This window comes from Aquarana catesbeiana, linkage group LG02, assembly GCF_042186555.1.
Source record: "Aquarana catesbeiana isolate 2022-GZ linkage group LG02, ASM4218655v1, whole genome shotgun sequence".
NCBI classification, from domain to species: domain Eukaryota; kingdom Metazoa; phylum Chordata; class Amphibia; order Anura; family Ranidae; genus Aquarana; species Aquarana catesbeiana.
The window spans coordinates 598044940-598060206 of record NC_133325.1 but is presented as its reverse complement, the minus strand read 5'-3'; the positions used below and the strand labels follow the sequence as shown (position 1 = coordinate 598060206).

Sequence of the window (15267 nt, the reverse complement as noted above, 5' to 3'; positions counted from 1 at the left end):
TGTGCAGGCAGGAAAACATGAAGCCATTGTAAAAAATGTCCATGATTTACTTGCCAAGTTAGCGTGGGATTTTTCTCCTGAACAACTTGACCATCTTTTTGATTGTTTTAAGGTAAAAGCCTTTTTTTTTTTAAATGTAATTATAGGTGTTTGGTTACAGTAATTATTTTTTAAATCTTAAAAATACTGTTTATAGATTGGTAGTCGCCTATATTAGCTACTTGCAGTGGATATAAAATGTCTACACACCACTGTTAAAATGTCAGGTTTCTGTGATGATAAATCATTTCAGATCTTTTTCCACCTTTTAATATGACCTGTAAACTGTACAACTAAGTTGAACAACAAACTGAAATGTTTTAGGTGGAGGGACGTAAAAATAAAAATCTAAAATAATATGGTTGCATTAGTGTGCACACCCTTAACCACTTGAGCCCCGGACCATTATGCTGCCTAAGGACCAGAGGTCTTTTTCCAATTTGGCACTGCGTCGCTTTAACTTTTAATTGCGCGATCATGCAATGCTGTACCCAAACGAAATTTGCGTCCTTTTCTTCCCACAAATAGAGCTTTCTTTTGATGGTATTTGATCACCTCTGCAGTTTTTATTTTTTGCGCTACAAACGGAAAAAGCCCGAAAATTTTGAAAAAAAATGATATTTTCTACTTTTTGTTATAAAAAAAATCCAATAAACTCAATTTTAGTCATACATTTAGGCCAAAATGTATTCGGCCACATGACAAAAAATGTCAATAAGCGTATATTTATTGGTTTGCGCAAAAGTTATAGCGTCTACAAACTAGGGTACATTTTCTGGAATTTACACAGCTTTTAGTTTATGACTGCCTATGTCATTTCTCGAGGTGCTAAAATGGCAGGGCAGTACAAAACCCCCACAAATGACCCCATTTTGGAAAGTAGACACCCCAAGGAAATTGCTGATAGGCATGTTGAACCCATTGAATATTTATTTTTTTTGTCCCAAGTGATTGAATAATGACAAAAAAAAAAAATATTTACAAAAAGTTGTCACTAAATGATATATTGCTCACACAGGCCATGGGCCTATGTGGAATTGCACCCCAAAATACATTCAGCTGCTTCTCCTGAGTACGGGGATACCACATGTGTGGGACTTTTTGGGAGCCTAGGCGCGTACGGGACCCCGAAAACCAATCACCGCCTTCAGGATTTCTAAGGGTGTAAATTTTTGATTTCACTCTTCACTGCCTATCACAGTTTCGGAGGCCATAAAATGCCCAGGTGGCACAAACCCCCCCCAAATGACCCCATTTTGGAAAGTAGACACCCCAAGCTATTTGCTGAGAGGCATATTGAGTCCATGGAATATTTTATATTTTGACACAAGTTGCGGGAATGTGACACTTTTTTTTTTTTTTTTTTTTTTTTTGCACAAAGTTGTCACTAAATGATATATTGCTCACACAGGCCATGGGCATATGTGGAATTGCACCCCAAAATACATTTAGCTGCTTCTCCTGAGTATGGGGATACCACATGTGTGGGACTTTTTGGGAGCCTAGCCGCCTACGGGGCCCCGAAAACCAATCACCGCCTTCAGGATTTCTAAGGGCGTGAATTTTTGATTTTACTCTTCACTGCCTATCACCGTTTCGGAGGCCATGGAATGCCCAGGTGGCACAAAACCCCCCCAAATGACCCCATTTTGGAAAGTAGACACCCCAAGCTATTTGCTGAGAGGCATGGTGAGTATTTTGCAGCTCTCATTTGTTTTTGAAAATGAAGAAAGACAAGAAAAAACATTTTTTTTTTTTTTCTTTTTTCAAATTTCAAAACTTTGTGACAAAAAGTGAGGTCTGCAAAATACTCACTATACCTCTCAGCAAATAGCTTTGGGTGTCTACTTTCCAAAATGGGGTCATTTGGGGGGGTTTTGTGCCACCTGGGCTTTCCATGGCCTCCGAAACCGTGATAGGCAGTGAAGAGTGAAATCAAAAATTCACGCCCTTAGAAAGCCTGAAGGCGGTGCTTGGTTTTCGGGGTCCCGTACGCGGCTAGGCTCCCAAAAAGTCTCACACATGTGGTATCCCCGTACTCAGGAGAAGCAGCAGAATGTATTTTGGGGTGTAATTTCACATATTCCCATGGCATGTTTGAGCAATATATCATTTAGTGACAACTTTGTGCAAAAAAAAAAAAAAAAAAAATTGTCTCTTTCCCGCAACTTGTGTCGCAATATAAAATATTCCATGGACTCGACATGCCTCTCAGCAAATAGCTTGGGGTGTCTACTTTCCAAAATGGGGTCATTTGGGGGGGTTTTGAACTGTCCTGGCATTTTATGCACAACATTTAGAAGCGTATGTCACACATCACCCACTCTTCTAACCACTTGAAGACAAAGCCCTTTCTGACACTTATTGTTTACATGAAAAAGTTATTTTTTTTTTGCAAGAAAATAACTTTGAACCCCCAAACATTATATATTTTTTTAAAGCAAATGCCCTACAGATTAAAATGGTGGGTGTTTCATTTTTTTTTTTCGCACAGTATTTGCGCAGCGATTTTTCAAACGCAATTTTTGGGGAAAAAACACACTTTTTTAAATTTTAATGCACTAAAACACACTATATTGCCCAAATGTTTCATGAAATAAAAAAGATGATCTTAGGCCGAGTACATGGATACCAAACATGACATGCTTTACAATTGCGCACAAACGTGCAGTGGCAACAAAATAAATACATTTTTAAAAGCCTTTAAAAGCCTTTACAGGTTACCACTTTAGATTTACAGAGGAGGTCTACTGCTAAAATTACTGCCCTCGATCTGACCTTCGTGGTGATACCTCACATGCATGGTGCAATTGCTGTTTACATTTGACGACAGACCGCCGCTTGCGTTCGCCTTAGCGCAAGAGCAGGGGGCGACAGGGGTGCTTTTTTTTTTTTTTTTTTTTTTTTTTTTTTTCTTTATTATTTTTTTGCTTTTTTATCTTATTTTTAAACTGTTCCTTTCATTTTTTTTTTTTTTTTTTTTTTTTTTAATCATTTTTATTGTTATCTCGGGGAATGTAAATATCCCCTATGATAGCAATAGGTAGTGACAGGTACTCTTTTTTGAAAAAATTGGGGTCTATTAGACCCTAGATCTCTCCTCTGCCCTCAAAGCATCTGACCACACCAAGATCGGTGTGATAAAATGCTTCCCCAATTTCCCAATGGCGCTATTTACATCCGGCGAAATCTAAGTCATAAAATGCTCGTAGCTTCCGGTTTCTTAGGCCATAGAGATGTTTGGAGCCACTCTGGTCTCTGATCAGCTCTATAGTCAGCTGGCTGAATCACCGGCTGCATTCTCAGGTTCCCTGTTGAGACAGGAGAGCCAGAGAAAAACACGGAAGACGGTGGGGGGGGGGGGGCATTCCCTCCCACGGCTTGTAAAGGCAGTCTAGAGGCTAATTAGCCGCTAGGATTGCTTTTACATGAAAGCCGACCGCTGGCTGAAAAGAATGATACCAAGATGATACCTAAACCTGCAGGCATCATTCTGGTATAACCACTCAAAGTCGTGAATGGCGTACCTGAAGACAAAAAAATGGTTAACAATAAAGCACAGTAAACGGTAAAGTATAAATAATTACATACCTGAAAAACAAACATGATAAAACATAATAACAATAAAACATTGCAGAATAGAATACAGTAAAAAAGAGCAGAACAATAGAGAGAGAGAATAGAGAGAACAATAAAACGACAACAATTTTTTTTTTATTTTATATATATTTTTTTTTTTACACTTTTTTTTGTAACTAACTTTTATAACTGTAACCGGTTCCAGGTTCGGGTCTCTCAAAATGCGATGGCATCTTGGGAGACCCTGTGAAAGTGTGCCTAGTCTGTGCAATGCTGTACCCTACGCTAATACTCAACTAGTGAATGGTAGCGTTCAAAACATTCACCAATGCAAAGACCAGGATTGTCAGGACAGGAGGGACAATGATAGCGGGTGTCACGCCTATATCCGCGCTTGCTGCAGACACGACATCTTTTTTGGGGGGGGTTCGTTGGGTAGGGGTACTCGGGAGGACATAAAGAAAATGCCTCTCATGCAGCCGACTGCATTTGGTTGGGGATGTGAATGGGGGAAGTACGGGCGCTGCAGAAGCGGTGGGTTCCCAATTAGGATTGGCGAATGCAGCAGGAAGGGCACTATGGGCACGACGGGCCTGTGTTTGTCTTCTTGGTGGCAGCGGGACACTACTTGTGCTTGCCACCTCACCAGCTTGAACTGCATTTATGGGACTCGCCACGTCACCAAGTGTTACTGCAGTGCTGGTTTGACTACGACCGGGGTGTACTAGGCCGCTGGTGCTTGCCAGTTCACCAAAACGCTACAAAAAAAACTGTTAGCGATCGCAGGGATCAGGCCTGACTCTGCGAACACTGCAGTTATGTGTTTTGTAAGTGACAGTGATCGATACTGCACTTGGGTGGGCTGGGCTGGGCTGGGCGGAGGGGCAAAACGCAGGTGCTAGCAGGTATCTGGGCTGATCCCGCTAACACTGTGTTTTTGGGAACCCTAAACTGCTGGAGACGCTAGTATAGATCTGATCGGATCAGATATTGATCCGATCAGATACTATACCACTAAGGGAGGTGTATGGTGTGTGCGTGGGTGTTAGCGGTACTGGCGCTAACCTGACGCTGCCTGGGGCTGGTGCTTGCTAGTTCACCAAAACGCTACCAAAAAAACTGTTAGCGATCGCAGGGATCAGGCCTGACTCTGCGAACGCTGCAGTTATGCATTTAGTGTTTTGTAAGTGACAGTGATCGATCGATACTGCACTTGGGTGGGCTGGGCTGGGCCGGGCGGAGGGGCAAAACGCAGGTGCTAGCAGGTATCTGGGCTGATCCCGCTAACACTGCGTTTTTGGGAACCCTAAACTGCTGGGGACGCTAGTATAGATCTGATCTGATCGGATCAGATATTGATCCGTTCAGATACTATACCACTAAGGGAGGCGCATGCTGCGTGCGTGGGTGTTAGCGGTACTGGCGCTAATCTGACGCTGCCTGGGGCGACGCATATCACCGCCGGGCGATCGGGGGGCTAAACCTTTATTCGGTAATAAACGGCGGGTTCCCTGACACTATAAAAAATAAACGAACTAACCAGCGTCACCCGTAACGGTTATACGGTGATCAGTGGTGAAAGGGTTAACTAGGGGGCAATCAAGGGGTTAAAACATTTATTAGATAGTATATGGGGTCCCTGTCGCTATAAAACGCTGATGGCGAACCTAAATATTTACCTCACTAACTAGCGTCACCAGCGACACTAATACAGCGATCAGAAAAATGATCGCTTAGCAACACTGGTGACGGGGTGATCAAGGGGTTAAAACTTTATTAGGGGGGGTTAGGGGGGTATCCTAGACCTAAAGGGGGGTAATACTCACTGTTCCAACACTGTAACTGTCACAAACTGACACCAATGCAGTAATCAGAAAAAAAAAACAAAAAACTGCTGGTGTCAGTTTGTGACAGGGAGGGGGGGGGTGATCGGGGGGCGATCGGGGGGGGGATCGGGGTGTTTTGTATGCCTGGCATGTTCTACTGTGTTGTGTAGTGTTGGTGCACTCACATTGATGTCTTCTCTCCTCGGCGCTGCAACGGAATACCGAGCCGAGGAGAGATGACATCATTTCCTTTGCTGCTGTTTAGCATACAGCAGCAAAGGAAGTGATCTGATTGGCCGGCGGCGATCGCGAGGGGGGGGCCACGAACGGATGGCCTCCCCCTCATCTCCGATCGCCGGGGGACCAAACGGGACCGCCTCGGGCGGCGGCGGGGGGGGGTCCGATCGGACCCCCCACCCGCGGGAGGTAAATCACGTACATGTACGTGATTTTGCCTGCCCGTGCCGCCTTGCCGACGTACATCGGCGTGAGGCGGTCCTTAAGTGGTTAAACGAATACTTTGTTGAAGCACCTTTTGATTTTATTGCAGCACTGTCTTTTTGAGTATGAGTCTATCAGCATGGCACATCTTGACTTGGCAATGTTTGCCCACTCTTCTTTGCAAAAACACTCCAAATCTGTCAGATTGCGAGGGCTTCTCCCGTGCACAGCCCTCTTCAGATCATACCACCGATTTTCAGTCAGATTCGGGTCTGGGCCATTCGAAAACTTGAATCTTCTTCTGGTGAAGCCATTTCTTTGTTGATTTGGATATATGCTTTGGGTCGTTGTCATGCTGAAAGATGAAGTTCCTCTTCATGCTCAGCTTTTTAGCAGAAGCCTGAAGGTTTTTGAGCCAATATTGACTGGTATTTGGAACTGTTCATAATTCCCTCTACCTTGACTAAGTCCCCTGTTCCAGCTGAAGAATAATGGCCCCAAAGCATGATGCTGCCACCACCATGCTTCACTGCGTATGGTGGTGTGTTGGTTATGTGCAGTGTTTTTTGAGCCAAACATATTTTTTGGAATTATGGCACCAAAAGTTCAACCTTGGTTTCATCAGACCATAAAACATTTTCCCTCGTGCTTTTGGGAGACCTCAGGTGTGTCTTTACAAAATTTAGCTGGGCTTGGATGTTTTTCTCTGTAAGAAAAGACTTCCGTCTTGCCACTCTGCCCCATAACCCAGACATATGATGAATAAGGTAGATTGTTGTACCACACAGCTAGTACTTGCCAAATATTTCTGCGGCTCCTTGTTGCTGTAGACCTCTTGGGAGCCTCCCTGACCAGTTTTCTTCTTATCAATTTTGGAGGGACGTCCAGTTCTTGGTAATGTCACTGTTGGGTGTTTTCTCCACTTGATGACGGCCTGTCACTCAGCATCTCTCCTGCTATGCTACTCCATGCTCATTGAAGCGCTGAGCTGTGGGCGGGCGAGGAGCGGCTCGCTGAGAGTTTGAGACTGCCATTAGTCCAGGCAGCTGGCGGGTCCAGACTTTCTAAGTCTTAAAGACACGCTGCCTGGACTGATCCTGGTGAAGTCAAAACTGCTTGCAGGAGTGCAAAACTAATTGCACTCCTGTGACCCATAGGAGAAGCCCAGCCTGGACTTCTCTTTTAATTCTGAACATAGCTACATCCCCAGTTAGGCTACCTTGACACTAGAGCAGTGCCTGTGTTAGCGGTAAAGCGCCGCTCGTTTTAGCGGCGCCTTACCGCTGTTATAGCAGCGGTAGCCGGGGGCTTTTAGCCCCAGAGATGCTGCTTGCAGAACTTTTTTTCCCCCCATTCTGCAAGCGTACCGCCCCAGTGAGAAAGCACTGGGGCGGTGCTTTCACCCCCAAAAATATACATAAACTATTTTTTTCCTCAGTTTAGGCTGATATGTATTCTACATATTTTTGGTAAAAAAAATCACAATAAGCGTATATTGATTGGTTTACGCAAAAGTTATAGCGTCTACAAAATGGGAGATAGTTTTATGGCATTTTTATTTATTTTATTTTTTCATTAGTAATGGCGGCGATCTCTAATTTTTATCGGGACTGCGACATTGTCGGACAATTTTGACACTATTTTGGGACCATTGCCATTTATACAACTATCAGTGCTATAAAAATGCATTAACCACTAGGGGGCGATGAAGGGGTTAAGTGTGTCCTAGGGAGTGATTCTAACTGGGGGGGATGGGCTTCAAGTCACATGACAGTGATTACCGCTTCCGATTACAGGGGGCGGTGATCTCTGTCGTGACACTAGCCAGAATGGGGAATTGCCATGCTTACATAGGCACTTCCCCATTCTGAGGCTCCATAACGCGATCGCCGGGACATTGAGTCCACCGGTCCCGCAGGCATGGTCACACTGTACGCGGCGGGTGCGCACGCCTGCTATCCCCGGCTCTTAAAGGGCACGCACAGGTACGCCCATTTTCTCACCGCTGCCATTTTGCCGATGTATATCGGTGTGCAGCGGTTGGCAAGTGGTTAAAATGTAAAATACTTTTACTATCAACATGTATAGAGGGAAGCACTGTGCCCCTTTTCATGTTTATTTTTTCCACCTTCTAAATCTGTTTCAGCTACCTGCTGGGTTTGGCCTTACTGCTGTGTGGCCCAACCCTCAGTTTGACCGTCTTTGTTCCGTTGATCTCTGCTGAGCCAGCGGATGACAGGTCCATCACGGCTCACTGAGCATGGAGGAACCTGTCGGAGCCCCGCTGATTTCTATGGGGAGATCGGACGAAAACGGACAGCATGTCCATTTTCATCCGATCCGCCAAACAGATGGTGAATGTGTCGCCATTTGTCGGTCTTGATCGGATGGCAGAGAGGCGTCAGCAGACACATCTCTGCTGACATCCGCCTGCCCGTAGGAGTCAATGGGTGGCCTGCTTGGATCTGAAAAACAGACAGGTGGATCCGAACGGGCTTATGTGAAACGGACACAGGTGCCGAAATTTTTTATTTTTTTTTAAAGTCAGCAGCTACAAATACTGCAGCTGGTGACTTTTAAAATATGGACACTTACCTGTCCAGGGGGCCCGCGGTGTCGGCACCCAAAGCCGATCTGCCGCTCGGGTCATGGGTGCTGCTGCCGCCACCATCTTCGGTAAGAGGTTCACTACTGCGCATGCGCGAGTCGTGTTGCGCAATCCGGATGGTCCCTGCTGTTTCTGGGACCCATGTGTATCCCAGCAGACAGCAGGGGGACGGGACGGGAAGAGACGTAGACTCCCATGGGAGTCTATGCCCGGAAGTGGGTGCAAATACCTGTATTATACAGGTATCTGCACCCCCTCCCCCCTGAAAGGTGCCAAATGTGACACCGGAAGGGGGGAGGGTTCCGAAAAGTGGAGGTTCCATTTTTGTGTGAACCTCCGCTTTAACCACTTCAGTACCCGCCTATAGTCAAATGACGTCCTCTAATTTGTGGGGTGAAATCTGAATGATGCCTGCATCATTCAGATATCATTCTTTTCAGCCGGTGATTCTGTGCACAATAAGAATGATCATAGCGGCAGTTCCACCGCTTGATCGTTCTTATAGGCGACGGGAGGGGACGCCCCCCCTCCCGACGCCATTCAGTGCTTCTCCGGGCTCTCCCGTGCCATCGGGTGCCCGGAGAAAGAATCGGCCGTCGCTGGATGTTGATGATAGAGATGACTGGTGACCATCTCTATGACCGTCGGAGGCCCAGGCGCGACGTTATGGCGTCACGCCCGGGTACCTGGAAATAAACGAAGCAGCGATTGCGGCTGTCAGCATGAGATCTGTGAAAATTTTTTTCCCAATCTCATGCTTTCTAGCCTGGAGGAGAGATGTGGGGTCTTATTGACCCCACATCTCTCCATAAAGAGGACCTGTCACATAGATTCCTATTACAAGGGATGTTTACATTCCTTGTAATGGGAATAAAAGTAATAAAAAAAAAAAACTAAAAAAAAGTGTAAAAAAAATAAAGTGAAAAAAAAAAAATTTAAAACGCCCCTGTCCCCGGTAGCTCGCGCTTAGAAGCAAACACACACGTAAGTCCCGCCCACGTATGTAAATGCCGCTCAAATCACACATGTGAGGTATCGCCGCATGCGTTGTGCAACAATTCTAGCACTAGACCTCCTCTGTAACTCTAAACTGATAACCTGTAAAAAAAATTTAAAGCGTCGCCTATGGAGATTTTTAAGTAATGAATTCCATGATTGTGCGCAATTTTTTAGGTGACATGTTAGGTATCTATTTACTCGGCGTAACATCATCTTTCACATTAAAAAAAGTCAAAATGCAGCGCTAAATAAAAACAAAATAATCAAATAAATATAATGGTCCATTGAAACTATTTTGAAAAGTATAAATGACGTGAAGCCTCCACCAAACTTCAGTGTGCACAAAGAAAGCACACCACACCCATGTACTGCCAATCTGCTTACCAGAAAAAAATGAAAAGCATGCGATGTAATCATATGATGCCAAGGCTCAACTGAGACTCCGAATGACACACTCCATCACAGAAGGCCAGAAAATGGGAAACGTCAGGTAGTCGCATGACATCAAGATTCACATGGGAAGATGTATGGATTATGCAGTCACCAGCAGGATAACCCAGTAAGAAGAGAGCAATGATAGTGAAGCCCGTATAGGTAAAAAAAAATAGGCATATATTGTAGTACAAGTATACGATATACATCATCACAGAAAGAAAAGAGGTCCGCGGCTCACAGCGTGCTTGCATCGACCAGCCTGACATGTTTCATCCTATGTGGATATCATCAGAGGCGTGGCCAATGATGCAAGCACGCCCACATAAATAGCAAAACATCTTAGGTCACACTCCCCCCTGATAGGGCAGTGCGATGCATGTAACAGCTGTTTTTAATTTCACCTCCGGCCGCACATGCGCATTACAAGCGCCCTGTGTGTGAAGCAGGAAGTAAAACTTCATTTTGCTCGGCCGCGCATGCGCAGTACGGCTGTGCGGTTCGCAAAAACAGGAGCTAATAACCAGCGAGGTCAACAGAAGGGCGGAAGGCCGTACGTGACTCCGCAATAGGGTAAACAATACGGCTGCGCATGCGCGCCGCGGTCACACTGCACAACAAGCATGTATTAAGCAGCATCACGTGACCGCACATGAGCAGTGCGGCCAAACAAAACACGGAGACACCAAACAGCATAGCCGCTTCTCACCAATGATAGGCGCAAATGGGAACAGCGCCAATCGAAAGTGACAGCAGCAATGCAGGAGGCCCCTCATACAACAAAGGCACACTCCAAATGTGTTGGTGTCTCTCAATAATGCACAGACTCCTAAAGAATGCAGTAATAAGAGATAGGTGAAAAATTAATTAAACCCATATGTTATTAAGAGAGGAAAGACATTAAAAATGTATATCTTACAGGGCAATTAACTGCATTGAAGGGAGGATATGGAGGCTCCCAAACAGTGCAGTAATACAACAGTATCAGCCGCCCAGAGCAATATATGATCATAAAATTAAACATCTAATATATTATAATAAGGAAATATAATTTTTTTTTTTAAATAAACAAGCACTGCCACCTAGTGTTTATAAAGAATAAAAAATATTTAGCTGTTATTAATAAAACAATTTATATCCCAGTGGACATTCATGCCGAAGGGGTATAACATTTTAAATCATATATCCAGCGGGTTTCAAGTTTAGAAATTTCCCGTTTGGACGAACTACCACGCCAATGTGGATTGAACATGTCAATGGCAACAAAGGTGGTTCCCTTGGGATTCTGATTATGACATTCCAGATTATGGCCGGAAACAGTGTGTTTCGGAAATCCCTTCTTAATAATTGTGATATGCTCGTTAACCCTAACGTGCATAGCCCGTGTCGTGCGGCCCACATATTGCAAGCCGCAAGGGCAGGTCAATAAGTATACCACGTTTAATAAGGTGCAAGTAATAAAGGTATTAATGATTAATGAAGATTCTACCTGTGGCATGAGACTTAAATTCACATATTTTTCTAGTCTTGTCTTTATTAATTGCACAGACATTACAACCCCGGCAAGGGTGATAGCCCTTAGATTTTTGAAAAAAATGACACCCTATTAGGGGCAGCCAGAATATTGGGTGCTACTTGGAGTTTAAGGGGGGGAACCCCTCTAAATAGAACCTGTGGTCGGTCTGGGAGGACTGGGCCCAAAACCTTATCATTTCTGAGAACTCCCCAATGTTTAGAGAACATTTTTCTAATGTCAAAATATTGTTGGCAGTAAGTGGTGATCATTGAGAAATTATAATCGGTCTCACTTGGTGAAGGTTTTTTCTTGTACTGTAAAATAGACTCGATCCATACTCCCCACTTTGTCACTGGCCATGCACCCCACGCATGGTACAAGTTCGGGGTATAAGCCCACTGCCCTTTTTCGGAGTTGGGCAGGGGTAATGCTACCCTCACTGGGTAACGATTATGCTATTTTACATAGTTTTACTGTTGTGTGTATGCTGTATGTGTGGATGTATGCTTGTGCAACACTGCGACCCCCTACGACCATCTGTAGCTGTGACTGGAGATGGGGAGCTTTCCCCCCTGCCCTAGAGGTTTTAATATCAACCCTATGCCCATGGTAAACATTTGTTTGTGAAATGTCCGCGGACTGAACTCCAAGTTTAAAAGAGCATCTGTCTTCGAGGCCCTGAAGCAATGTAAAACCGCATGTCCTGTGTCTCCAGGAAACTCATCTTGTTGGTTCTAAGATTCTGGCCCTCAAACCTTGGGTGGCTCATAACTACCACCCTATTCTAACTACGCCCGGGGGGTTGCTAATCCTAAGGGATCCTAATTCGTAAAGGACAAAAGGATGAACCGCTCCAGGTGGTGTACTGAAGAAAACGCCCTCCTCAAAGTGGATGCCAGGTGCAGGCTCAGTACGAGCAATATTGAAGAAATGGATTCTGGACAGCCGCACTCCGATAAAAGCCTTTATTGTAATGAATAGTCAACGTTCATGTGACAACAGAAGCAGGAAAAACAGCTGATGCGTAAAGGCTTACCATTCTCAGTATATTATTCTGCATGCGACTGTGTATGGAATTTCCCTCCTGTTGGTCAGGGTTTACCTCCCCCCTCTGGTCACAGCTGCAATGTTCTCTGAACTCAATGTGCATTTTTCCTCATTACCTAGCTGTCCCGTGCTCCATTCTTAGGGATTTTAACTCTGTGTTGCAGCCTGAACTAGATAGGTTGAAACCTCTACAATCTGAGTCTAAATTGTTTCATGTGTGGTGCAATACCTATGGAAATGTGGATCTATGGCGCTGGTAATTTCTCTCTACGCGGATGATGCCCTTATATACTTGGACAGTAGAGAGAGCTCATTTACTAAACTGTTGCATACAGTGGAGGAGTTTGGTGCGGTTTAGGTGGGTTGTGAAAAATCTCAGGTCTTTACCATAGCCCCCCCCCCCCTTTTCCAATTGAATATCTACAGAGGTCACGTCTCCAATTAACGTCCTCCTTCAAATACCTAAGGATCTCTATAAATAGGAAGAACTCAACATCACTCCTATAGTCAGATGATGGAAATGTTTCATACCTGGTCATACTGCCCCTCAATCTAATTGGCCACATAAATATATTTAAAATGCTTTTCTTACCAAAATTTCTATATTGTTTTCAAGCTGCCCCAGTTTTTCTCCCTAAATTTTTTTTGCGAAAATAGACTACACCGTTTCTTCATTTGTCTGGAATGGTCGTTGGCCTTGTATAGCCAGGTCCTCATTGCAGGAGGCTAATGCCCCGAACACTCGAGCGAATTTTCAGTCGGAAAAAACTTGGATGGTTTTTCCGATGGAATTTCCGCTCAAGCTTGGCTTGCATACACACGGTCACACAAGTTCTCTGAACTTTTGACCGTCAAAAACACGGTAAAGTACAACACTACGACAAGCTGAGAAAATGAAGTTCAATGCTTCCGAGCATGCGTCAAATTGTTTCTCAGCATGCGTAGGAATTTTTGCGCGTCTCAATTGGTACAGGCGATCAGAATTTCTGATCGGAACTTTTTCCGACCAAAAAATAGAGAACCTGCTCTCAATCTTTTGCTGGCGGGAGTTCCGCCAGCAAAAGTCCGATGGAGCATACACACGGTCGGAATTTCCGACCAAAAGCTCACATCGGACTTTTGCTGGAGGAATTTCCGATCGTGTGTACGGGGCATTAGCCTGTGGGAGCCCTGCAGTGCCCAAACTTAAGGAACTAATTTCTTGCTTCCCAACTCGCCTTCGTCCATGCTTGCTTACACTCTGACCCCCAAACTCCCTCCCCAGTGCTCTTAACGACCTTCTACCTCTCTCAGGGACAAAGTACATAAATCAAGGAGATTTGGGGGCTCCAAACTCTCTCCTGTTAATGTCAGCTTTATGGCTTGGAGGGAGGGGGGAAAAATTCTGACACAGTCCTCTTTGGGTATCTTGCAACAGACCCCATTGTGGCAGAATCCTAATCTCCCCGAGCTCTTTGATCACCCAGACTCTACATGGTGGGGTCGATTTGGAATTGCTCATGTCTCCCATATAGTTGAGGATTATACTTTACTACCCTTTGACGCACTCAGACTTAAATACAGCCTGGACAATAAAAATTTTTTAAAATATCTTTTATGCCATATGGGCACAATTTGGGTCATTGACCATTGAGCTCATGGTATCATCTATTGAGGACCTCTTGTCGATTCTGGAAATTGCTAAGTTGGTGACAACCTTTTATGGTCGCCTCCAGTTGGTAGGGGCGGATCCTTTCCAGAACTTTCATCGCAAATGGCTGCGGTCAATGCCTGATCTTTCTGAGGAGCACTGTGAAGAGGCAATCGAGATATGTTTTCAGGATATAATCAGCACTGCTTACCTACTGATCCAATTTAAGTTCATACATCACCTGCATTACACACCAGCCAGGCTGGTTTGGATGGGATTGGGCCAGGATATTGCCTGTGCTAGATGTGATATGATTGCTGCTGATTTTTTTCACATGTTTTGGGCCTGTTCTGGACTCACGACCTTCTGAAAGGATCTGTTTGCTTTTTTTTTTTTTTTTGACCACAAGCTTTACCTACCGATACCCCATACCCCAGAGGTTGGAGTCATAGGAATTCTTAATGATTATGTTCCTCGTACACACGCCAGGACTTTGTTACGTATACTGTTATTTTATGCACGTAAAGCCATCTTATTGCATTGGAAGGATGTGGGCCCTTTTCCAGCCCACGCCTTCTTTCGTAATGTTCATGGGGTCCTCCCCAAATTTAATTGGATATATAAAAGTAGGGCATGCCCCAAGAAATTCGCCGAAATATGGCAACAATGGCTGGATGTCTCAGAGGATTTCTTGGGGGAATGTCCTTTCCTCACAACTCACTCAGTGAGTCCTCCACCAATGTAACTCGGGAACAGTGATCTGAAGGTTGCCAACACAATAACCAGGGATTGCTTTGTATGGAACTTCTGCTACATAGGGGGACCTTGAAAATCTACTGTTGATATGGGGTCGTATGTGTTGTGAGTTTGAATGTATGTATGAATGTTGTTGGGGTCTTTCTGTTCCTTCACGGACTGCCGACTCTGTGTACACTAAATAGTACGTGACTTGGTATAGTCATATGCACCTTACACGCCTGTAATGTAAGTCCGTCTCCGTTTTTTTTGTTTTTTTTTTTTGTAAAACAAAAATAAACTCCTTTCGAAAAAAAAAATATATTCTTCCCTTCACCAATTTCAAATCGTCCCACGGTGATATACAATGGACTCTTACCTTATGGATATACTTGTAAATTGTATTAGGCCTGTC

General features: G+C 44.5%; 1 protein-coding gene across 4 annotated transcripts in view; it reads left to right on the top strand.

Moving 5' to 3' along the window:
- The window catches only part of USP9X (ubiquitin specific peptidase 9 X-linked), a 365419-nt gene that overhangs the window by 152332 nt on the left and 197820 nt on the right, over nt 1–15267 (top strand). For all 4 annotated transcript variants that reach the window (XM_073616321.1, XM_073616319.1, XM_073616322.1 and 1 more), the window contains one exon: nt 8–112. In XM_073616321.1, the coding sequence (XP_073472422.1) occupies nt 8–112 (105 nt within the window). The remainder of the gene's footprint in view (nt 1–7; nt 113–15267) is intronic.